At 39.9% G+C, this 26,967-nt stretch overlaps 1 protein-coding gene across 1 annotated transcript in view; it reads right to left on the bottom strand.

Moving 5' to 3' along the window:
- trpn1 (transient receptor potential cation channel, subfamily N, member 1) overlaps nucleotides 1-24,526 on the bottom strand; it is a 173,055-nt gene extending 148,529 nt beyond the window's left edge. Inside the window, exons 1-2 of the mRNA XM_048595966.1 lie at nucleotides 24,360-24,526; nucleotides 14,980-15,081 (exon numbers count right to left, since the gene is read on the bottom strand). Coding sequence (XP_048451923.1) covers nucleotides 14,980-15,081; nucleotides 24,360-24,509 — 252 coding nt within the window. The 5' untranslated portion in view covers nucleotides 24,510-24,526. The remainder of the gene's footprint in view (nucleotides 1-14,979; nucleotides 15,082-24,359) is intronic.
- Between the last annotated feature and the right edge of the window lie 2,441 nt (nucleotides 24,527-26,967).

Here is a 26,967-nt window from a genome sequence, read left to right as displayed (position 1 = left end):
TTATAAGAGGATTTACACATAGGAGCAAAGATGTCTTACCGTATTTTAAAAGACCATACTTGAAGCATTTTGTGCAGATTTGGTCCCCCTACCTAAGGAAAGTTACATTTGTCATAAATTAAGTTCAAAAATATTGAAGCGCCTGGCTAAGAGGTACCATTGTGTAAGGCAAGAATAAATAGATTGGGTCTATATTCCCTGAAGTAAGAGAGGCAATCTTATTCAAATATACAAACTTCCTACAGAGACTGACAAAGTAGATATAGAAAAGCTGTTTCTGGCTGGGGAGTTCTAGACACAGAGCACACAGTCTCAAAATAAGGGGCAAGCCATTTAGGTTTAAGATGAGAAGGAATTTCTTTACTCGGAGGGTGGTGAACCTTTAGAATTCTGTGCCCCAGAGGGCTATGAAGGCTCAGTCATTGAGCATGTTCAAAGGCTGAAACTGAAAGAATTCTACATATTAGAAACATCAAGGGATATAGGGAGAATTCAAAAAAATGGTGTTGAAGTGAAAGATCAGCCATGATCTCATTGCATGGCAGATGTAATTTGTATGCATTTTGATATCATTTCATTTACAGTTTGGATTTTGAAATAGTGGCATGTGGGTTTGGTGTTTGCATATGAGGGAGTTCAATGGGCAACTTGTCAGCATTTCAGAGCTTTGATTTTGTTTTAAACCAGTATGAGAGAGAGAAATCAGAAGATAATGAGAATGTCTTTATATTGGGAATGTTTTACAAGCAGGCAGACAAAACATTGAGGAGCATTAGCTTGGTTTCAGTTTCAGAGGATCAGGTTTTTTTTAGGGAAAATCAACAATTTAGAGAGCTTTTGCACTCAGTTTATACAAGTCCTTGCTTCACATTGGATATATGAAATGGTTTTTCCTAGAGAAAGGAGTCAGTTCAGATAAGTTAGGAAATAGGTTACTTCGGCATAAGAATTTTACTTGAATGGTCTAGGCCAGCTGTGTTTGGAGTAAACACTGAAGAGGTTATTTGAAGCAGAGAAAATCTAATCTCAGTTGAATAGCTAATCAAGGAAGAATCTACCAGACTCTCAAAACTGGGAATTGAAAGAAAGAGTAAAGTTTAACTTCTGTATGTGATCGAAAAGTTATCTTGCGTATTTCCTGGAACAGATAGGATTGTATTTTTATTGTATGTTTTAAATGCTTTCAAATTATTTTAAAATGTAAATAGCTTGGTTTATTCTACTTTATTTTATTCTATATACAAATCAAGAGCAAGGATGCGATGCTGAAATTTTTTAGATATCAGTTGCGGTGTTGCATACAGTTCTGGGTGTCACATTATAGGGAGGATGTGACTGCATTGGAGAGAGTGCAGAAGTCATTTACAAGAATGCACCTGGCATGAGGAACTTCATTTATGAAAATAGATTGAAGAAGTTAGGGCTGTTGTCCTTGGAGAGAAGAAGACTAAGAGATCTAACAGAGGTCTCCAAATTAAGAATCGGCTGCATAAATAAGGATAAATTGTTCCTACTCATAAAAGGAACAAGAACAAAAGGGCATAGATGTAAAGTAATTTGCAGGGTATGTGGAAAGAGGAGGACATTGGTCTCTCTTGTCTATGTCAGCTCTCTGCAAGAACAATTTATCCAAGTTCATATTGTTTTCCTTAGATCTGAAGCTATTTCACTTTTGCCTTCAAGAGCTTAACCTACTTCCAGTTTAAAACAAAGATTGAACATGTCTTCACCGCAATCTCAGGACGTGGATTCCAGACCCAAACCACTCACTATGCAAAAATATTTTTCCTCATGCCATTTTTGGTTCTTTATTTTTCTTCCATGGACATTGTGGCCATTGCTGGCAAAGCCATCATTTGTTACCCATTCATAACTGCCCTTGAATTGGTGTGGTCAATCTAGAATAGGTACACCCACAGGATTGTAAGAGTGGCAGCGATCCTGAAGGAACAGGACAATATAGTCCCAAGTTGGTGCTTGATTTGGAGAGGAACTTGCAGGTGATAGTTCAGCTTCCCTTGTCCTTCTAGAGGACAGAGATTGAGGGCTTGGAAGTCCTTTGCCAATCATTTCATATCTGTGTCCTCTCATGATTGCCCTTCCACAAACAGACCAGCTTCTTTCAATCTACTTAGCTGGGATCCCTCATAATTGTGAACAAAAACAGATGTTGCTGGAAAAGTTCAGCAGGTCTGGCAGCATCTGTGAAGAAAAAAAATCAGAGTTCATTTTTTGGGTCTGGTGGCCCTACCTCAGACCGGGATTCAGAACTCAGAAATTCTGAGGAAGGGTCACCACACCTGAAACTCTGATTTTTTCTTCAGAGGTGCTGCCAGACCTCCTGAACTTTTCCAACAATTGCTGTTTTTGTTCCTGATTTGCAACATCCGCAGTTCTTTCGGTTTCGGTCCCTCATAATAGTGAAAGTTTCTTCATGACGTCCTGAATCTGTCCCATGATTTGCTCTTTCCCTTCAACCAAGCAAATCTACTGTCCTTGAGAATGGCGCCTAGGTATATTCAGCAGATCAACTGGAATTTTCACTGAGCTCCTATTAGACTAACGTGGTAATTAATGCGCCATCCTTGCCATGGAAGGCTAGAATTCATAACATTTATAAATGATTATCTAGGTCAATGTAGATCAATGAAGGTGTTAAAGATGTTGACTGGTGTGGTCCCACTGACAAAAGTGGAATTTGCGCCTGTTGAGTTTCTTCACATGCGCTGATTAAATTTTTAGCCAGTAAATCTGTCAGCAACGTTGAGTCAAGGCTCAATTTGGAAAGGCTCCAACATCAAGCCTACACATGAAGCACTGGGTTAGCAGAGATTGATTCAGTGGAAAACAAAGCAACACAATGCCATCAGCATTTCAAATCTCAAATGACAGCCACTACCCGAGTTACTTGGTTCTGTTGACTCACACTGGCCTGCTGCACAAGTCAGCAAATATTAATTGGTTGACCAACACTTTTCTTTCACTCTCTGATGACAGTATGGTTCATTATCACAGCATGTCCCTCAGACTGAGGCATTCTTCCTGGGAGGTTAAACAAATAGATTCCACTGACTATATTAGACTTTCACTGCGTCTACCCAGGACTTCTATTACATTGTGACCATTTATCACTCAGACAATAGCTCAGTTATAGAACAAACAAGAAAGAAAGTGTGAGCCCCCTTCTTTAACCCAATCGCTTGATGAAATAATAATTTTAAACTGCATAAAACTTAACAACCAAAATCCATCAAGTATACAATTAGGATGCACACATCAGATGCCATTCTGCCCTTTCTCAGTGCACTCATTCGAGTGCACACGACAATAAAGATAATTCCAATTCTAATTCTTTGCAATTTATTGCTGATCCTTCAGAATCACTGGATTAAAGTTATTGTGTTAGGTAATAGTTCCAAAGGAGTAAATATTACTATAATATTGATAATTTCACACAGTATTTGGGCAGAGACAATTCATGGCTACCGAAATGCAAAACCAAGCAAGCAGCACCGACAGGTAAGTGACAGGGCATGTTAAGCACTTGAAAAGAAAACCCTCACTAACAAGCTGGTAAGAAGTGCAGGGACAATAGTGTGAGCTAGGAGGAAGGAAAAGCTTAGCCACATTGAGAGAAAGACAGAGGTCTTAGCAAAGGAAGCTCTGTAGGGAGGACTGAAGACTCCAGGAGTAAAGTTAGAAATCCCTGACGGTGTCACAGAATCAAAATTCATGGCAGAAGGAGGCTGTTTGGCCCATCATGTCTACACTGGCATGTTAAATGAGCATTATCATCTAGGACCAGCATCATGTTTTCTCCCCAAACTCTCGAACATTATTTTTATCTAAATAATCATCCAATACCCTCTTGAATGCTTCAAATAAAACTGACTCCACCACATATCAAGGCAGTGCATTCTAGACCCTAACTACTCACTGAGTGAAAAAGATTTTCCGCACGTTACCCTTGTTTCTTTGACAGATTACGTCAAATCAAAGCCCTCTCGTTTTTGCTTCTTTTATGAGTGGGAACAGTTCTCCCTATCTGCTGTATCGAGACCACACATGATTTTGATATTAGCCTTTTTCTCTCCAATGAGAACAGTTAAACTTCTTGAACCTATCCTCATAACTGAAGTTTCTCATTTCCGGAGCCATTTTTGTGAACTATTTCTGTACTCTCTCCAATGTGTTCACATCTTTCTTATAATGCTCAGAACTGTATTCAGTACTCCAGCTGAAATATAACAGGTGTCTTTTACAAGTTCCTCCCTGCTCTTGTACTCTATGCTCCTATTAGTAAAACTGAGAAAGGGGGAAAAAGCATTAGAGAAACTGTGCAAAGATCAGAAAAGGATGGCAAGCAAGTTAAAAAGAAAGCTCTTGCCTCTCAAAAACAAGCATTGATGTTATCATAAGTTTGCATCACAAGGCACAGCTGCAAAAGACAGCGAAAAGCCAAGGAAAATAATATATATTGGGAAAGAATTTGCTTAAGTTGGAAAAGAGTAAATTTTAAATTTGTGCTAAGGGTCTAGGAAGACAAATAGTCAGAAGAAACTTAAAGGACGAGGATTCAGTAATTAAACTGCAATTTTGCTTAGAAGATTTATAAAGGCTGCAGCCACAAAACCTTCCTTAAAGACATGTTGAGAAGAAAGACCATTGTGCTATGGACTGTTAAAGGCAGGAAATGTCCATTTTGCTACAGCATGGGAGGGAAAACACCATCCTCAATGCAGAAGGTGGGAAAACCTGATTATTATAAAAGGCAAGAAAACTCCAGTCAACAGTACGAGAGAGATAATATTTCAAGGAATCAACTTAAAAGTTTAAAAGTTCTAAATCACTATAGGCAGCATTGAACATTACAGTATCTGAATCTTTATTGAAGAATCTAATACTTGTGACAGTTATAAAGTATTACTGCAATACAGAATTTAAAAAGTCTGGCAAACAAAAATTACCACAATTTTGTTGTAATATAGAATCTAGCAAATTCTACAGACACAAAAAATTAGAGCAGCATTGATGAATGCAAGAAAGCAAGTTTAGAGAGCAGCAGATTATAAACAATATTGAGATGCTACAGGTTCAATATAGCTTTCCAATAATAATTAATAAGCACATTGAGATGAAATGGAAGGAGAAAAAATACTTCTACAGAGATTCAATGTCACGAGAGTATACAGGTTTGCACATCTTGGAGGAGACAGTTCTTAAAATGCAGAATTGCTTCAAATTAGAACCTAACTTCTGACGATGAACAAATTAATACACTAATGTTCTCAATATAAACTATAACAGACAATTGCCAGAACATTAAAGGGAGCGCAGACACTTTTGGCAATGCCCTAAAAGCTATTCATAACTACTTCAATTTGAGAGCAAAAACGCCTGAATGAGCAAGATTTAACAGGAGGATACAGTTTCCAGGGGAATCTGTAGCTAAAGCCATAAATGACCTCTGCAGATGAGTGGAAAACTGTGACTATGGAGCTTTCTAATTAGAAGCCATAAGAGAAAGAATTATTGTTGGACTTCTTGAAGGAACTTTGTCAGATTTCACAAAGTCTTAAGAAAGATTTAACTTTGGGGAAATTATTCAAATTGTATTGGAAGCAGAAATCAAAAACACTCAGACAGTTCATAAGAGGAGAAATCCAAGCCTGCCTCAAGAAACCAACAGTCAATCCATTTTATAAAGTATTGATACTTGATAGAGGCACATGTCAAGGCAATACAGCGATCAAGCTAAACAGCAGATGTCAAGTGTCACTGTTGGAAAATAAGGCATCCCATCCATAAACAATAGGTAGACATGAGAAAAGAATACTATATATTTTCAACACTGCCACAGAAGAAGAGGCGAATAAGGCAGTTTCGGAACAGCGGAAATGCTAGTGGACACAAATGTGAGGAGATCTACAAAATAGAGCATCACTTTTAGAAAAGACAACTGAATTAGACAATATTATACTCCAGTAAAAAACAGCAGAATTCCAAGGAGAAATTACAATTTTGATCAAAAATGGTGAATCAATTGGCTCAATTGTTACAGAGCTTATTTATATCACTGCATATCTGGTTAGTCTTAGGATTGATAACTGAACAGTTATCACTATCCTGTCACAGAATATACCATGGTGAAGAGGCTGACAGTACAGTGTACAAAGATTAAACTGCATGGCTCAAGTCGAACAATTCTTAAGATTAAAGCATGCTAAAGCAGTGAATGAGTGTCGAAAATGTGTATGTGCTTCACAATCACTCTTCATGTCTGGCCTCAACAACAGCAGGTAGCAGAAGGAGTTCAACTGGCATGAAGGGTGCAACAGGTTCAGAAATAATCCTCTGACATGGTGAAAGATTTTATTGGTCTCCCTGGACTAACAGCTGAATAAAAAATAAGACAGAATCTTGTGAGATTACCTACGTGGGCATAGGAGAACTGTTTCATACTATCAACAGGAAAGAAGTCACTGACTTTACAGGCATGGTGAAAATGATCAATTCTCTATCTTCTAAAACTGACCTGGAACCGTCAATGCAAGTGAGCAGCAATCTCGCGGTAACACAACTAAATCAAAAATAAAACAGTGAACTGCGGATGCTGAGGATCTCAAACAAACATCACAGAAAGTGCTGGAAAAACTCATTAGGTCAGGCAGCACCTGTGCAGCGGGAGAACAGAGTTGACGGTTCGTGTCCAGTGACCCTTTAAGGGTCTGCCTTCACCACACTCTCATGTAGCCTATGTCAGATCACAGTTACTGCTGTGTAAAGAACTTTTTTGCTATGTCACTGACTTTTGTTAAGCATTTTACATCTGTACCCTCTGAGTCTTAGCTCTTTCTTCAATTTCTTTCTACTTTGTCTAGATTCTCATGGTTCTGAATACTCTTGTCAAATCTGCTCTCTGCCATCTATTTTCCAAGGGGGACAGTAGCAGTTTTTCCAATGTACCAAGCTCATGCTGTCCCTCATTATCATGAAGCAGTTGGGCTGAGGGGTGGGGGGTGGTGGAACTCTGAGAGCTCAATGCCTGTGCCCAGTTTGTGCCAACAGACTGATATAACCCAATCTCAAGGCTAAAGCTTCAGCTGTAAAATCATTTAAGCCATTCTGGTTAATTTCTTTAGTCAGAGTGTGCCTTTCCTTTTGATCTTGCATTATAATCAGTATTCAAATTCAATTGAAATTTTTTTTATCAGAAAGGCTTCCATTTTCACAAACATTTCTTTCCTGAAATGGCCAAAATGGTCCAGTGTTATATATTTTTGTAGTTCATCAAACTGTTCACTTTCAGAGCTTAGTGAAGTGACGTTGTTCACTGCTTTCGTTAAAAATCTGTTAGAAATGATACGTTGCCAATGTTGTGGACAGAAATAGCTAACAGCATCAAAATGGTGTTAAAAAGAAATTTGTTCCAGGCGATCAATCCCACTCATTGACTTCAATCTTCCTCTCTCCTCCTTCCCATCTCAACTGTGCGGCAGCATTACCAGCAGGGAACACAACTCCAGACTGGATACACAACGCAAGTACATTCATTGAAAGGTCAGCTCGAAATTCAAGCTGTTTTATTGGCAGAATTTTACTTTCTCGTTGACCTTTCACAGGGTGACTCTCCTTGCTGAAGTAAGTCTTATTTCCATGCATGTCATGTAAAAAGCTGGAATAAAATGAAGATCAATTTGTTTCGGAGCAATAGTTCTTCCCTGAATATGCATGACATGTCTTCCAGGAGCACAAATCTATGGTACAGCAATTTCAGAAAATGTAGCACCAAAAGATAATAGGAGGTTTGAATGTCACTGCATTCTAGGCACTATATAACTTGTTGTGATTAGTATTTTTAATCTATTATCCTCATTGGAATTCCAAAGAGATGTATTTTTATAACTTACATACACTTTCAACATTTTTTCTAAAATAACTAAACAAGTACAGAATTGAATCCCAATTAAGCCAGATTGTAGTAATCTGCCTGACCCCTATCTGTGGAGAACTCCAAAGAAAGGTCACTAGGCCTGAAATGTTAACTCTGCTTTTTCTCCACGGATGCTGCCAGACCTGCTGAGTTTTTCCAGCAATTTTTGCCTTTGTTTCTGATTTCCACATCCACAGCTCTTTGCTTTTATTTCATTTTATTGCCAAATGGCTCTTCTCCAGAAGTTCCAAGGTAGAGTCTTATCATTTCGAAACATTAACTCAGTCTCTCACCCTATCAATGCTGCCAGACCTGTTGAGTTCCTCCAGCACTTTTTATTCATATCTCAGATCTCCAGCATCCACACTACTTTGTTTTTATTACCGTTTTTTACCCCCTTCCTCATTCAAGTCATTCTCATGATCTATAAGTGCAGTTACTGACATTTGTACTTTGGTCAATCACTGTCAGGAATTGTACTGGCATTTCAAATATATTCTACAAGTCGGCCTCACTGTCAAGAAAGAGAGGAGAGACTTTCATTTAGTCACTCAGATTCAGATTCAGTTTGCAGTAAAAGATCAACAGGCTCATCTACAAAGCTACCCAGTACTCATTAGGATTGATTTTCCTGTTTGACATCAAAACTTATCAGTTCATCCATCTGTGATGAGGATGATCTTTTATGAAATGTTTGGAATTCAGTCCAAAGTACGAAGAACAAAGCCTCACATATTAAAGTATGTGATATGACTGGGAGTATACGGAATGGGTCTGATCATCAATACTGAAATAATGACATTCTGACGTGCGTGATGGTCTAAGGTTTGAATATTTTGAGATTAAAAATAAACAAGGGTCAATGAGAGAGTTAAAAATAGCTTATATATGACTTTATTTTTATTCATTTGTAAGATGTGGGCAGCACTGGCTAGATTGGCATTTATTACTAATCCCTAATTGTCCTGAGGACAGTTAAGAATCAACTACATTGCCACATATCACATGTAGGCCAGACCAGGTAAGATGGCAGATTTCCCTACCTAAAGGACATTAGTAAACCACATGGGTTTTTAGAACAATCAAAGGTTACATGGTCACCACTGAGTCAGCGCTTTATTCCAGCTTTCATTGAACTCAATTTTCACCATCTGTCATGGATGGGATTCAACCCCACGCACTGAGGAGGTTATCCGTGGTTCTGGATTGCTTGTCCAATGACATTACCACTACAGCATTGTCTCCCCTAAGGATCACAAAGTACCTTACATCTAATGAACTGCTTTTGGTATCTTATCATTAATGGAAGCAGTTTAGGTACAACAAGATCTGCCACTCAGCAACCAAGACAGGAAAAGTGTGAAAAATGTAAATATCCTGCTGAAATACTTAATCGCATCTATTCTGCGGTGGAAGGAAAGTGTATTACTGGGGTCCGGCAGAAGAAGACACTGATATTGAATAGGCATTGGTCTATTCAACTTCTCCTGAAAGGCCTTTCAAAATTAACAGTGAATGAGAAAATTGGCAATTTCCCAACATTGCTATTCCTCACCTTAATGGGCACAAAGTCTTTGTTGACTAAAACTAAGTGAAATCATAAATTATATACCACTCCCAAGCAATTGAAATCATATCCACAGGTACAAAGTTATGAGGGTTTGGAGTGTGGAGGTTACACTGCCTGAGGCTACACAAAGACACAGATTTATGAGCAGAAAAAAACTCAATTAGATCTTCACAGTAAACCAATAGAAATGCCATGGGTAGAATTTATGATGGTTTTCACATAAGAACATATGAATTAGGAGCAGAATGAGGCCACTTGGCCCATTGAGCCTGCACTGCCATTCAATAAGATTCGTTCTGGTTACTTCAGAAACTTATCCACCTCTGCCTTCTGTTTCCAGCACCTTTTGAAGAATAGTTCCAAAGATTCATAGTCCCCTGTGAGAAAAAATGCTCCATATCCCTGTCTTAAATAAGTGATACTTTTTTTTTTTACAGTGACCCCTAGTTCTAGATTCCCGTGCTAGAGGAACAGCCTTTTCACAACCACCTTGTCACGACCTTTCAGGATGTTAATGCTTCTGTTGGACAAAACACTCCCAGTTATGGCAGAAATTTGGTGGGAAAAATTCTATCAAATCTCCTTTCCCACTGGGCATGGATAACAGGAATCATGGTCATGTTCTATTCCGTATTTCATTCTTAATTAGAACTTTTTCTTTGTAGTTCAAGCAGTAAGGCAAGCTAGTGGATTTTGTTTTTAAAACAGCAATTGCCTCTTAACTCTTCTAAACTCCACTGCATACAAGCTGAACCTGTTCAATCAATCCTCATAAGGCAACCTTCCCATTCCAGGTGCTATTCCAGTGTGCCTTTCTCTGCTTTGCCTCCAACACATTCCATAAATAAAGTGACCAATACTGTAGACAGTATTCCAGAAGTGATCCCACAAATACCCAGTACAACTGAAATTCACCCTCTGTACATTTTAATTCAATTCCCCTTGCAAACATTCCCAGAGGTGGAGCACTACATTCAGAGATCTTGTGAGAAACTACTTGCAGATGCTGGTTCTTTCCTCGAGGTCATGATTTTCTCTGGGTGGAATTTAGTTGATCAAAGAGCAAATTTGAGCATTAGCTCATTAACTGAAAAGTCAGTTCTCCTTAACAGTGGTAGAATTCCCAAATTTAAATCCGCTAACATCTGCCAAACTTCAGCAATGTTCCAGCCAACACTTTCCATCTCCACAAGGTTTACTGAACAATAATTTCACTTCCCAAGAACTGTCTGAAAGTGGGATGTAAATAGCTTGTGTGCTAACTTCGGAAAGGAAGCTGGATATGTAAAGGTAAAGTATAGGGCTGCTCTCTCAGTAAAGAGGGACAACTGGTAGTGGTTTAAGCTGAATGTCACCACACCTCAGAGCGAGAGGACAGGTTGAGAAGAAGAGTACCTTGTGGTAACTGCAGCCAGCACGAGAACTGAACTCGTATTGTTGGCATCACGCTGTATCACAGACTGGCCATCCAACCAACTGAGCTAAGCAAAGCCCTAGCTACCTTTCTGAAGAAGGGTCCCGACCCAAAACGTCAACTTTCCTGCTCCTCTGATGCTGCTTGACCTGCTGTGTTCCTCCAGCTCCACACTGTGTTGTCCCTAGCTGCACTTGACAAGGTAAAAGACTACAGGAGAAAAAGGGGAGTGAAGTCTAATTTGATGCAAATCAAAATATCCTGGATGTTGGAAATTTGAAATTGAAACAGAAAGTGTCAGAAATAATCTGATACGCTTACAAAGTTTTACGATTCCATGTTTATTAAAATAAAAGGGACTGGAAGACTTTCATTTGATAAGTGTTAACATTTTTAAAGTATTATTTAGCATCAGATAGGAAACGTTTATTCTGACAGACTTACCTTAATATTGATGACTGAAAATAGAGAGGATGCCAAACTCATAATTTCTAATGATTCTGTTGGACATGACAGCAGAAATTTGGTGGGAAAAATTCCATTAATTCTCCTTTCCCACTGGGCACAGGTAACAGGAATCATGGTCACATTGTATTCCATATTTCTTTTTAATCAGAATGTTATCTTTGTAGATCAAGCACCTAAGGCACTTAGCAAGCTGGTGGGTCTTGTTTTTAAAGCAGCAATCACACACAACCAATAAGGGCAACAGAATTATACCAAAATACCTCATGACCTGGCATATCCATAACTCCACCATTATCAACCAGTTAGCAGCAGTACCAAGAATACCTAAAAATGAGGTGTTAACCAGGTGAAGCTACAAAAGAGTCTATCACTTGCATAAGCAGCAAGAGAGACAGCTAAATGATCCCTGAACTAGATCCCTGAATTAGATCTCAACTCTGCAGACTTGCCATAAGCCATTGTGAATGAGTGTGGACATCAAACATTGGAGGAGGAGATTCCACAAACATTCCAATCTTCAATGATGGAGGAACCCAGCACATCAGCACAAAAGATAAGGCTGAAGTGTTGAGTGAATGATCCATCTTGGCTTCCTCCAGAAGTCCCTTGTATCACAGTTGTCAGTCTTTAGCCAATTCTATCACACTACATGGTATCGGGAAACAGCTGGAGGCACTGGATACTACAAAGGCTGTGGGCCCTGTCAATGAAGGCTTGTGCTCCAGAACTTGCCTCACCTTACCCAAGCTGTTCCAGTACAATTACAACACTGACAATGTGGAAAATTGCCCAGTTATGTACACAAAAAGTAGGACAAATCCAAACTGGCCAATTACCATCCCATCAGTCTACACTCAATGACTAGAAAATGATGGAAGGTGTCATCAACAGTGCTACATGGGAAATGCAGGGGTAGGGGAGTGGGTCTGGGTGGGATGCCCTTCAGAGAGGCAGTGTGGACTTGTTGGGCTGAATGGCCTATTTCCACACTGTAGGGACTCAATGACTAATGACAAATTTCTAATGACAAACAGCACCAGCTCAGCAATACCTGCTCAATGATGTCCAGTTTGGGGTCCACCAGGGCCACTCAGCTCCTGACCTCACTACAGCCTTGGTTCAAGTATACACAAAAGAGCTGAATTCCAGAGGTAAGGTGACATCAAGGTTTTATTTGACCGAATGTGGCATCAAGGATCCCAAGCAAATCTGGAGTCAATGTGAATCAGGTGGAATCCCTTCTCTGGTTGTAATCATACCTGGCACATAGGAAAATGTTTGTGGTTGCTGGAGGTCAGTTATCTCAGCTCCAGGACATATCTGCAGGTGTTCCTCAGGTTAGTGTCCTCGGCCCAACCATCTTCAGCTGCTTCATCAATGGCCTTCCCTCCATCATTCGGTCAGAAGTGGGGATGTTCACCAATGATTGCACAATGTTCAGCACCATTCGCAACTCCTCAGATGCTGAAACAGTTGATGTACAAATGTAGCACAATCTAGATAACATCCAGGCTTGGACTGACAAGTGGCATATGACATTTGCACCGCACAAATGCCAGGCAATGGCCATTGCCAACAAGAGAGAATCTAACCACTGCCCCTTGACACTCGATGGTACCATCATCACTGAATCTGCCACTATCAACATCCTGGGATTACCAGTGACCTGAAACTGAAATGGACTAGCCATATAAATACCGTGGACACAAGTGCAGGTCAAAGGCTAGGAATCCTGCAGTGATTAACTCACCTCCATCTACAAGGAACAAGTCAGGAGCATGATGGAATACTCCCTACATGCCAGGATGTGTGTAGTTCTGAAGAAGTTTGAAACCATCCACAGATCGGATCCAAACTTTTTCAGTTGAAGGTCTACTTAGATAGACTCTCCACTAGCTGTACAATTTTCTGAAACCTTTCCCTGCAAGCCAAGGATATCAAACTCAATAATATCCATCCACACAGATATGGGCAGGATTTACCTTCATTACCCAACCCCACTCATTTACTTTCCCAGAGGAAACACACACAGACATGGGGAGAATGTACAAATCCCACATCATCTAACCAAGTAGAGTCAGCATGCCTTCACTGTGGGAATTTGCAAATTCTCTTTGTCTGTGTGGGTTCCCTCTGGGTGCTTCAGTTTCTTCCCATGGTCCAAAAATGTGCAGGTTAGGTGGATTAGCCACGCTAAATTGTCCATAGTGTCCAGGGATGTGCAAGCCAGGTGGATTATCCATGGGAAATACAGGGTTACAAGGATAAGTTAGGGGAGTGGGTCTGTGAGGGATGCTCTTCAGAGGGTTGGTGTGGGCTCGATGGCCTGCTTCCACATTGTTGGATTTCTATGTTCTATATGCATCTGGATGGGTACATGAATAGGAAGGGATTTGAGGGATATGGGTCAAATGCTGGCAAATGGGTCTAGGTCAGTTTGGGATATCTGGACAACATGGATGAGTTGGACCAAAGGTTCTGTTTCCATTCTGTATGACTCAATGACTAAGAGCCCACAGTGTTGGAGGTAGTGTATTGCCATGGATATAGAATTGGCTCATGGGCAGGAAATAGCAAGTGTGGATAAGGGGTTCTCTTTCAGGTTGGCAGCTTATGACCAGTGGGATTCCACAGGAATCAGTGTTCAATCCACAAATGTTTATAATATATATTAATAAGTTGGTTCTGTGAGTGATTTACCTTATCTGTGTGACTTAACATTTTGTGAGGTACGTTGTTGAATAAGGTACTTTAATCAGTAGGCTTATGGGCTAAGGGCAGAAAAGTGGACATGAGAAATATCGGATCAGCCATGATCCTTTTGAAGCAGGCTCGAGGGGATGAATAGCCTACTGCTGCTCGTATCTTTTACAGTCTTATCAAATTCAAGTTCACATGTGCTAGGCTCATGTCTCGTTTCCCCTTACATTGACTGACTGACCCTTTGATCCTCAAAGGGAGGAACTCAAGAAAGGAACCCACAAAGGGTTTTATTTTCATGTTCGACCATCTGGGACAGACAGCAGGGTTCCTTCTCAGCTTATGTGAGAAAATCACAGCTTGGTGCTGTCCCTTTCTGTCCAGTTTACCTCCCATGTTCCAGAGGTGACCTACTACTCCATTCAGCCTAAGATTCTGCTCCTGGCTGAACAATCTCTGGAGGGGTGCATGTGCAATGTCTGCCCACCCCCCCAGCCACTCCACCCAATTTGAATGCAAGTCACATATCCCAACTCTTTATTTAGCTTAGTTGCGTGACATTTGGAATACATACAAAGAGTCTCACATTTTTCAACTATCAAAAGATCCTCAAAAATTTTAACAAGAACATGAAGCATCCAAATAATGTATAATCCCTCAAATGTACAGTCATTTCTGATGACGGAGAAATGAAAGATCACCTCCTCTGATCTTCGCCTCTTGTTATGTCGTGTGTTTATGATCAATTTCTCATTGTATCCGGAAGGCACATTGTAAGTAGTCTCTCATAGAAGTGAGACAACTTCTCAAAATGGTGAGGGGTGGAATGGTTTTTGTCAAATACTTACAAACTGAATATAATTATTTGGTTTATGTAAATGTTCCAGAACTGACCTTTGACCGATCGATCTGATTACCTCCTAACTCAAACAGCTTTTCCACAATAGTCAGCTTGTTTTCTCGAATAGCGATCAAAAGTGGTGTCAGACCGGATTCCTGTAAATTAAAAAGCATCATGCTGAACAAAACTAATATCTTTAAAAGCATGTGGATGTGAAAATATAAAATCATCAAAGGGAAGTGTTACATTCTTTTACTGGGTCATGTTGAGTTTGACAGCATTAGCTGGAATGTGTAAGAATACCAAACACAATGGAAAATACGGACTGGCATTTAACACAGAGATTTAGACCATGGCTTCAATGAAGTCAGGAGCCCGGTAGCCAGGACAGAGCCCAACTTGAGTGTCCATGAGCACGTTAACAGAATCCCCTTTCCTATAAATCAAGTTTGTTATTTGGTTATTTCGTCATGAAGACTACACTGAACAGACACTGCAGTTCATGCTTTTCTGAATTTAATCTTTTAATAAAAGTTTTATTTGAAAATTTAAAAATTTTTAATGAAACAAAATTCCTTTCAGTCTCTTCATGAAATCAATGCACTTTCCTTGGCAAATGTTTAACCTGTTTTTTTTGATGTGATAAGTACAACTTTACAAAATTGTACATTTTATCCTTTCATCTGCCACTAAATTGCAATCATTATTTAGTAGTTGATTTTCTGTGGCATTTCACATAACAAGTCAAAACCTTTAAAGGAAACAGAGTTCCAGAGAAAGCAACAAGAAGACCAGGATGTACAGATGTTTTAAACTCCATTTTACAGGAATATATTCTGCTTTTAGTTTTATAGCTCCACTGATATTCCTAGGCCCAAATTTAAACTTCCTATGCTTACTTTTCATCTTGTATTTAAGCTCTTCCTGCTGTAATGATACCTCAACATCTCCATAGGAAATAAGACATAATTACAATGCGATACCCTTCCGTACATATATAGCCTGGGTTTCAGCAGGGGTTGGGGGCTGGGGAGAGTAAACGTAGGGGCAAGTTTGCTCCTGCTTCAGCAGATTGTCCCTTTGCCAATGAGCAGTTTTTGGCTCATGGCTGGCTTTGAGTTGTTCTTTTCACCCTCATCCAGAGGGCAGCCTTCTAGACCTGCTGGCCAGTCAATTAACTGGCAGCAATGCCATCGCTGGAAGCAGTGCCCACTAATGGCGTTTGTCAATGGAGCCAGACACCAAGCGAAGTTAGAAGATGTTGTGGTCATATCACCATGGTTACACCAGCACACCCAGACCAAGGTAGAAGGGAATTGCGGAGATTGAGAAAGTTTGTTGGTGGACAGTGCTTCTGAGGGGGGAGGAATGGCTTAAATGGGTCACCCTCCAGCTTCCATTGCCAAGCCATATATTGGCAGTGAATGCTGACAGGCTACATACTTGCAGGGTCCTTTCCAGTCATGAGTTACACGTTTTTCTTCTTTATTCTTTCATCAGATATGGACATTGCTGGCAAAATCAGCAATTGTTTCCCATGCCTCATTGCCCTTGAACTATGTGGTTTGCTGGGCTATTTCAAAGAGGTAACATGCTGTATGTCTGGAGCCACTTGAGGTCAGACCAGGTAAAGACAGCAAACTTCCTTCCCTAGAGGGATTTTTACAAAATTTGAGGATTGTTTTGAGATCAAAATTACTGAGATGAGTTTTTTTGAAAATTCATTGAATTTAAATTCAAGTAGATGTTGGCATGGGATTTGAAAGTGTGACTCCCAAAGCATTGGCCTGGAGCCACGGATTACAAGCATAGTAACATTGCCACCACATCACCATCTCTCCAAATTGTAGCTGGCGGTCACAGCAGTCATTACGTCACTGCTAATTTGTCACTTAAAAGCCTGAATTGGTCTATGGGCAATTAGACTTCCTGAGAGTTTCTCTGCCATTGCTAACATTCCCCATCCCCAGCTGCATACATACTCTTAGGAGGAAGGGGGGGGGGGGTGCATAGGAAGCAAAAGCAGACATAAGAGATTTTATGGGCTGCTTTCCTTAATGACTAGAGGGAAAGGTGTATGAGAAATGGGAACTTTGTTTTATGCAGTAGCTTGTTATGATCTTGAATATGCTGCCTCAAATGTAACAATTCAATAATAACATTGTTACATTAGTGTGAAATATGGACTACTAAATTTAAATTTTCATCAGTTAACCACTGACGCATTTCATGGTTTAAGAAGAAACAAAGACCTAACATCTCCTGATCATAAATTGATGAAGCTTTATGAGACCGATGAGGAATTAACAAAATTTGAAGATAATTTTGTGATCACAATGCAGATTTAATTTAAATTCAAGTGGCTGTCATCATGAGATTTGAATTTGTTTCCCAAAAGTCTGCAATGAAATTATAGTGTTAACTACAAACATTATGTGTCGGTGTCAAAAGATTCACATCTCCTGTTTTAGTGTGTAGTTGTATGATAATATCATGGATTGTCTGATTAAAGACAGTTTGGAAAGACAATGGAGCTAGACTCAGTAAAACATACTGAACTATACTGATCAGCTACTTTTGAGTAGCAGAGAGAGAGAGAAACAAAAATGAACAATAAGGGGGTAACTTATAGGCATGGTTGAAAGGCTGGCTAGCTAACAGGAAACAGAAATTAATCATAAATGGGTCACTTTCTGATTGGCAAGATGTAACGAAGGGTGTGCAATAGGCATCTGAGCTGGGCCTCAAATTTTTACAATTTATAAAAATGACTTGGTTGAAAGGACCAAAGGTATAGATGCTAAATTCAATGATTACACAAAGACAGACAGATATGTAAATTGAGAAGAGGAATAAGAAAACTGCAAAGGATATAGATGGGTTACGTGAGTGAACGGAAGATTTAGCTGTTGGAATATAATGTGGGAAAATGTGAAATTGTCAATCCTGGCTGAAAGAACTTAAAAAAGAAACATATTATCTAAATGGTGAGAGATTACAGACCTCTGAGATCTGGGTGTCCAGGTGCATGATTTCCAAAAAGGTTAGTACACAGACAAGATGAGATAATAGAACATTATCACTTATTGCAAGAGGAATTGAATTCAAATTTATTGGGTTTATGCTTCAGTTACACAGGATATTGCTGAGACTAGATCTGGAGTACTGTGTACAGTATTGGTCCTGTTATTTGAAGGAAAGATGAAATGCTTTGAAAGCAGTTCAAGAAGATTTATCAGAATAATATCTGGAATAGGTGAGTTACCTTATGAAGAAAGGTTGGACATGCTAGATTTATATCTGCTGGAGCTTAGAAGTGTAAGAGGCAACTTCACTGAATCATATAAGATCTTGAGAGGTCTTCTCAGGATGAATTTGAAAAAAAGATACTTCCTATTGTGTGAGACTAGAACTATGGATAGGGTGAATAGCCAAGGTCTTTTTCCGAGGCTAGGGGTGTCCAAAACTGGAGGGCATTGGTTTAAGGTGAGAGGGGAAAGATTTAAAAAGGACCTGGTGGTGCATGTGTGGAATGAGTTGCCAAAGAAAGTGGTGGAGGCTGGTATAATTACAACATTTAAAAAGCATCTGGATGGGTTAATGAATAGGAAGGGTTTAGAGGGATATGGGACCAAATGCTGGCAAATGGGACAAGATCAGATTAGGACTTCTGATCATCGCACATGGGTTGAACTGAAGGGTCTGTTTCCATGCTGTGTGACTCTATGACTCTATAGAGTAGACTGTTAAAATGTTAGGGGTTGTCCAACTAAGACAGAAAAAAGGAGTTATTTTTCCTCAGAATTATGAGACTTTTTTAACAGCAAAGGCAGGTAGGTTGTGAATGAAGGGTTATCGTGAGTAGGCGGGGGAGTAATCAGATCAACAATGGATCATACTGAATAGTACTGGGTAAGTTCAAGGGCTGAGTAACTAATTCCTATTCCTATTTTGTACGTTTGCTTGTGCACGTTTGTATGTATATTTGGAACTTTCTCCATCCCTATGTATCTCTCATTATTTCAGAAGATGGCATCTGGTGGAAAAGTAAATTAAGAGAGGAATCATTCAGTAAGAATTCCACATTCTATTACTGCTTAGAATACAATTCAAACAGTAAACAATTGTGGTTTCAGGTTAAGGATCTAAAACCTAACAGACTCTAAGGATTTTTTACAGGTGTCACATTTATTCTCCCTGTCTGTACTAGATACAGTACATTTTGTCTCTTTTACCCTTTTACTTTCCCTATATTTATGTATGAAGTTTATATTGCATTTTTACTATCTTTATTGGGGATAGCAGATAATAAAATTCTTCTTTCACCTAGAAAAAATTGGTAATTAGCTCCTTCATTTTCTAGCAAACCACATCTTAATTGACGTTTTTTGGGCTGTGTGCTAAAAGCAAATAAAAACTTTTATTGCAATTGGCCAAGAGGGAAGCCAATTTCTTTATTTGTTCACAGGATGAGGCATCACTAGCTAGGCAGCATGTATTGCCCATCTCTAATTGCCCAGAGGGCAGTTAAGAGTCAACCACATTGCTGTAGGTCTGGAGTCACATGTAGGTCAGATCAGATAAGGATGGCAGTTTCTTTCCTTAAAGGACATTAGTGAATCAAGTAAGTTTTTCCAACAATCAACTCACGGTCATCAGACTCTTAAGTCCAGGTATTTATTGAATTCAAATTCCACCATCTGCCATGGCAGGATTCGAACCCAGGTCCCCAGAACATTACCTGGGTGTCTGGATTAACAGTCCAGCGATAATATCACAAGGCTCCCTGCTTCTTTATCTGGTTGCAAAACATTTGGAGGTTTGGCAGTGATATTCCCACAAATAAATAATAGAATTGGAATGGGGTGGAAGTAAATTGCTCCTTCAAGAGCTGTTTAAAAAGAAGAGAAAATGGAAAAAAACGTTTTCTTGGACGTCTAAGAACAAAAGTGCTAAGAAGTCCATGTTTAATATTAATGCTTTCACGTATAGTTAATGAAAAATTGAAAGCCATGTCCTTGGATGAATTAAAATGGGATCGGTAGACACTTAGAAGTGGAGATCACCTCGAAAGCTAGAAAAATAGAAATTGCAAAACAAGTGTCTATTTGTTATACAAGTGACAGATGAATGGAAAGATTGAGAAAGAGGGGGAGACAGTAAAAGAAAGAATTCCAAGATAGAGAAAGTGAAAATGAGTTCCAACTGAGACAGGTCGAGCTCAGAAGAGAGAGAATGAAGGCAGCTCAGGTGAGGGAACCACATCTAACCACCTCTAATTTAAGTTTGTTCATTTAATTCCTACATTTTAAATGGAGGAGACTGAAAGGTTAGCACGGAGGGCAAGTGGCTCCTCTGTTGTGAGGCATTGCAGCCTCAGAGCAGGCTGACAGGGGAAGATCATGAAGGATACTATATCTCACTCAAGGCATGTGCCACTGACTATAAGGCAGCAAAATGGCCGTTTCAAGAGCATACCAGTTAGAGAGAGTTCCATAACGGCAAGAAAAAATCCTGACCAGATCAATTTAGATGGCTTTAGCAGCTCGTTTTTGACCTGTGGATGTGGACACTTCACATTGAGGTCACCCATGAAAAACTTTGGTGAAGTAATTCTTGGTGCGTTCAATACTCCATCCCCTTATGAATTCAAATATACACCGTGGAAAAGAGATGAGTATAGTGTAGAAAGGCAGCAGTTCTTGGTGACAACTATGACTTAACACATGACTCATAAAATCAGAGAAGCCAGAGAAGCTGGAGTCTGGAAGCTGTCACTGACCAGAGGGGGTTAAAGGCGAGACGAATATTCCTGAGACAAGCTGGAGAGAAAAGCAAGGCCAGGCAGAAAAGACTGCAATATGTCTAACCATTAATGCCAGGGATTTGGACGGAAGACGGATAGGAAATCAATGCCCAATGCTTCCGCTCAGGAAATCAGGACACGTGAAGGGGAATTCCTTAGAAACTCAAGCTGCAGGTCCAGTTTCTGTAGCACTGAAAGTAGCCAGTCAATGCTGACAAGGAGCGTTGGTTGGAGAATGTTTCCATAGGAATGGTGACCACTGACTTGATTAAGCAGCTAGAGAGAAATCTTGAGACATTGGCTGCTCACAAACCTTGCCAATGGGATAAATGTTTTCCACCTAGAGTCAATTTAAGCTCCAGAGTGCTGTAAAAAGGATTCATGGGAAAGTGTATAGGGGTGCCACTGAATAAGGTTTATTTGCAGAGTGAATTTGTTATGACCTTTGAACCCAAGCTTGGCAATGCCTAGTAAATATAGTTTATTGGAAAACAATAAAAGCCAAATCTACCCTTCAAATGGAAAAGAACAGCTCATAACTGGAAAGGCCGGACAAAGCCAGTAGCAAACAACAGAAAAGCTGGGAGAATATGAACAGATCTGGACACCATACCTTAGGACAGATATATTGGGCTCTGAGGGAGTACAACATAGGTTTACAAGAATGATATCTGTACTTCAGGGATTAAGTTATGAGATTATACAAACGAGGCCTGTTTTCTCTAGAATTTAGAAGGGATAGGTGTAATGTGATCGAAGTCTTCAAGCTATTAATAAGAAAAGACAGGGTACTTAAAGATAAAGTATTTGCCACTGGTTGGAAGTCCTACAACTAGGGGACATAATCTGAAAATTAGGGCCAGACCATTCAGAAGAAATTAGGAACCACTTTTCCACATAAAGGATGGCAGATGTTTCAAACTCTCTTCCACAAACGGCAATGGATGCTAGATCAGTTGTTAAGTTGAAAACTGAGATACAATATATTTTTGTTAAGATAAGGTATTAAGAGACATGGGCCAAGGGTAGGCAGATAGAGTTAGGTCACAATTCAGCCATGGTCTCATTGAATGGTGGAACTGGCTCAAGAGGCTGAATGGCCTACTCATCTCCCCATGTTCCTAAGCCTTACAGCGGGCAGTAAAACTCATGAATTAGGAGTGGATCAGGAAGTCTCACTTGAATTAAACAGTGCTGAGGTCAGGCAGCAATATCAAAAAGGGTCAGGACCAGACCCAAACGTGTTGAGTCAATAGATTAGAAAAAAAAGTAAGGCAGGACCAGGGAAGGGGCAAATGAGGCAGAGATCTGGTTAACAGGTACCTTGCTGGAAAAATTACAGGAGGACTAGATGACTTCTTTGGCAGGGAAGGAGAAAGTGAAAGAGCCACAGGACAGGACAGCATGCGATGAACATTCGCCTGATGGCACTAAAGAAAGTGGAACAGATTATTGGAAAACCCATTCCCAAAACAAAGGGGGAGGGAAATAAAACATGCTCCACAGCAGACATGACCAATGGAGGCCATGTCAGGCATATCCATGAGTTAACCACAGAATTATCCACCAGGTAATCCAAGGAACAGAACCCAGACTGAAATCTCAAGCAGTTAAATCAATTTGATGCAAAGCTAACTGAGGGTGAGATGTAGGACGCAAAGGCCAGACACCTACAAGAGGCAAACCTCAAATTATCACTCACTGACTTCAAGAAATCAAATTTGTAAAATGCCTGAATCCAGTACATGGAGTCTAGAATTGGGCAGTGAAAGGTTGAAATTGGGAAGATAACATAGCCCAGTGAACAAGTCCAAATGTTAATTCCAAAGCAGGTTTTGAATCCAGGTTAAGACAAAGAGAGGGAATGTAGAATGTGTGTCTATTTTTGTACTTTTCTGAAGAAGGGTCCAGAGCCGAAACGTCAGCTTTCCTGCCCTTCTGATGCTGCTTGGCCTACTGTGTTCATCCAGCTCCACACCTTGTTATCTCAGACTCCAGCATCAGCAGTTCCTACTATCTCTGTATTTTTGAACCGTTATTTTATAAATATCTTGTAATGAAAAGCTTATCATAAATGGAAAAGAGCAATAGTGCTCATGTTTGTTCTTCATGGTGGCAAGGTTTTACAACAGTGGTGAATATAAACTGTCAAATTCTAACTCCCATATTTGTTATAACAAGGTCCTTCTATGGACCACAATGGTTTCTAAAATAAAAGAAAAATGCACCTAAAATGACTTCAAATGTTGTCTGAGGCAGACTTCTGCAAACCTATGTGGAATAAATAAGCAATCTGCATTGAAATTACAATGTTTATTGTAAAGACATCAAAACCAAGCAACTGAGACACAGCATCAAGAAATTCTTTTTTTTTAAAAAATCAGTTGCTCAATAATTTCACATATTATGAGAAGAAAGGCAGGCCTGATACTTAGTGGAAAGACAATGAAGCTAAATTCACGAATACACACCAAATTATATTTCAACAGCTTCTTTTCAGCAGGAAGGAGAAACAATAAAGAATGATTTTGTGCCAACAAGAGCTGGAGTGTTGTCTCCCTGACTGTATCTCATCATCCCAGAAGGCAGCACCCACTGGAAAAGCAAATGGGGAAAAAAAACTATTCATCAAGAAGTCAAAGATAATCCAGATTCCACCATTGCTCAGCACACAGTCAACTATTAACTGTGGTCTCATATGAAGAATCTAATATCTCAAAGTCTGTAGGATTTTTTTAAACCTGTGTAATCTATTTTCCCTGTCTATACCATTCTCTTTTAAACTTTATTCCCCTGTATGTGTGTGTGTTTGATATTACATTTTTACTTTTTTTAAATTGAACTAGTAAGCAATAGATTTCCTCTTCTTTCACTCACTCAGGAAAACTTCGGTGAATGGCTTTCTTTTCCTAATAAACTACAGTTCGATCTAAAGTTGACAGCTACGTGCTAAAATAACATGAAAACATTTGTTGCTTCTGACCGAGAGGACGTTACAAAGAGGGGAGCCAAATTCCCTCTCCTTGCCTATTCAGAAGAACTTGAGAAGGAATCGCTTTGCGGAGCTCTGGGGGAGGATAAGGCGAGTGAGACCAAATAGATGGCTCTTAACCAGGGCTTTCAGTGAGGCGATGGGCCGAATGTTCTCCTCTATTAGTGGATAATTCGCAGCAGAAAATTGCTGGAAACCCAACTAAAGCATCCCCAGAGGTTGATCGCTGTGATTTACTAGTTTATTTAAAGCAGATTAGTTCCATTTCTAAAAAAAGTCAAGCTACCTTAAGATAGAATCAAGTGCGGAATAAAATGTTGACCTGGTGATTGCAGCCTTGCGTTAAGTCTAATTTATTTCGCTTTGGTAGAGTGACTGTTGAACTCATTGCAATGACCTTTATCAATAATCAGCCGCTCTTGGGAACAAAACGCCACCCTCAAAACTCCAACTTAAAGTTCACTCAGTTTAAAGTGCCTTTTACCATGGGGTCCGATTACCATGGAGAGGAAAGCATGTTACCACAATAATATAGCATTATTTTTTAACATTATAATTAACTTGGCTCCCCTGATCCTGCAGCAGTAAACAAAATGAATGGTAAGTAGCAAGAGAAAGTTAAATAAATTACACACTTCGTCGGTGAGAGTGATGTCTCGGTCTCCTTTATCCATGCTCCTCAGAGTCTGTTCCAGAGCACACCATTCTCCCCTGTGAGCCAGTTGTAGCAGCCGGCTGCCTGAGCTCACTGTCGATCCGGAGCTGACCGAACTCGTCTCCGACATCTCCCCAACATTAGCCCTCCCCCAGCTCAGGCCGCTGGCCCCCACCCCGTGTCCCTGTCTGTGCCGGGCTGCACTGTCCTGGTGGCCGTGATTGCGGGCGTGCCCCGTTCACAGCACCCACCCCCACCACCGTCCCTCGCCTTCACTTCATCCTCTCGCTGCCTCTGCAGGAGGTCAGGGTTGCTGGAGATTGGAGCTGCGCTTCTGCTGAGGCTCGGCACCAGTGAGGGAGTCAACTTCCCTAACTCCGCCTTTGCAACCCGTTACCTTGGATTCCGTCTGAAGACAGAATTTCACCCCCTTTGCTCAAAATATTGCTGTCTCCAAGGCTGTTTTACACTTTCACCCATTCTGTGCAATCGCCTTCCTTTGTCAGTTAATCCTAGCCTTTTATTTTCATTTATTAAACACTAGAAGTCTAATGAGTTTCTTATGCAGATATGTAATTTCAATCTCACAGTTTCAAACTTTAGGAAAAACGTTTACCATCACGATTTGCTTTTTAAGTCCTCAAAATGTTACAGTTTCTTATTTTTGGGTAGAGCTTGCTGGGACAACGTTGGTTGTCCCGTTCCCTGTAATTGTTTGGAGAACAAATGATTACAAACAATAATTGAAGTGGACATTAATCGATGCTAAAAGGAAATCTCAGGTGCAGGACCAAAGCCAGTTTCCATACAGGCCGATTGCTTAAAGTTCAGAGGAGAATCCTTGCCCGTAACATGCTCCTTTTTTTAAATTTAGGACCCAGCCAACAATCTGTCTAAAGGTCACAGTTTGGAATGCACTGCCTGGGAGGGTAGTTGAGGTGGGAAACCTCACAACGTTTAAAAACTACCTGGAAGAGAACATTCTTTTGTGTCATAACGAAACTTTTCACTGTACTTTGGTATGGGTGACAACAATAATAAATCAAATCAAATAAATCAAATCAAATCATTCAAAGCTATAGGCCTAATGTAGGAAGTGGGATTAGTGTTGGCAGTAATATATTCTTGGTGGTATTGACTTGATGGCCTAAAGGGTGTCTCCTGTACTCTGTGATTCTGTGATAACCTGAATGACTAAAGCACAGAAAGAGGCTATTTGGCTAATCCTGCCTGTGTGGGCTCACACCTTTTTGTCCCTGTAGCTGTGCAATCTTCTCCTCTAGACACAGTGCAACTATATCAACAAACCATTCACTGGCATTCTTCTTGTCGCTATTAGTTCTTTTGACAATCGCCTTAAATCTGTTGCCTCTTGCTCTTGATCTGTCACCAATGCACTCTGTCCAGAACCCCCTATGATTTTGAAAGTGTTTAACAATTCTACCATCAATTTTCTCTCAGAAGAATAGCCTCAATTTCCCCAAACTATGCACATGACTGAAATCCCTCATCCACAAAAGTATTCTCAAACGTTTTTTGCACCTGCCTGCCTGTTCATCCTAAAGTATGGGTCCTGGATTTTGGCACAATATTCAAGCTGAGGCTGAAGTAATGATTTATAAAGGTTCACTAGTGGGATATCACAGAGACCAGTAATTAGACAACTGTTTCCCTATTGCTAGACCTCACAATTCCACACATTTTTTTAACCACATTCTCTGTCAGCTCTGCCATAAATCCTCTCTGTGTTTGCAGCCTCTTTAAGCATTAAACTATTTTTAATGCTCCCCCTCCTTGTTTTTCCTAGCAAAATGAATCACTTCACACAACTCTGCCTTAAATTTCTTCAGCCACGTGTCCACCTATTCCCCTAACCTGCCTATGTCCTTTAGATCCTCCTCATAGGGTACAATACTTAGAAGATTTGCATAAGCTGTAAATTTTGAAATTTTACCATGTGTACCCCTGTCTAGATGATCAATGAAAAGTTTAACAGAACCTTTGGGAAACTCCACTGTATATCTTCCCTAGTCTGAGAAACAATCATTCTGTCCTACACTTTGCTTACTGTCACTCACCCAATGGCATATCTATTCTGCTACTGTCTCTTTGCATCCATGGGGTCCAACGTTGATATTAAGCACCCTATGCAACACTTGCCAAAGGCATTTTGAAAACCCATATACACCACATCAACTGCTTTACCAACATCAACACTTTCTGTTATGTCATCAAAAAAGATCAAGCCAGTTAGTTAAATGCAATTTGCCTTCAATAAATCTTCACTTGTTGGCTGTTCTTAATCAATCCCACTTGCCCAAGAATATCCCAGAATATCTTATTATCCCAGAATAAGATTTTGAGGAGGTGGTGGGTAAAGCAATAATGTCAACTGGATTAGTAGTCCAGTAATTTATCAGGTTCCAGGCTTATTAATTTCTCCAGCATTTTTTTTAACTATTAGCCATTCCTCCTTTTCACTAGACTCCATTCTATAGCATTTCTGGGAAGTTAATTTTGTGTTCTTTCATGAAGACAGAATTGAAGTTTCGATTGCTCTTCAGTTCCTGGTTTCCATTCTCAATTTT

Source organism: Rhincodon typus, chromosome 4 (assembly GCF_021869965.1).
Source record: "Rhincodon typus isolate 14 chromosome 4, sRhiTyp1.1, whole genome shotgun sequence".
NCBI lineage: Eukaryota > Metazoa > Chordata > Chondrichthyes > Orectolobiformes > Rhincodontidae > Rhincodon > Rhincodon typus.
Note: the sequence above shows the minus strand (reverse complement) of the source record. Positions and strands in the feature narration are given on the sequence as shown.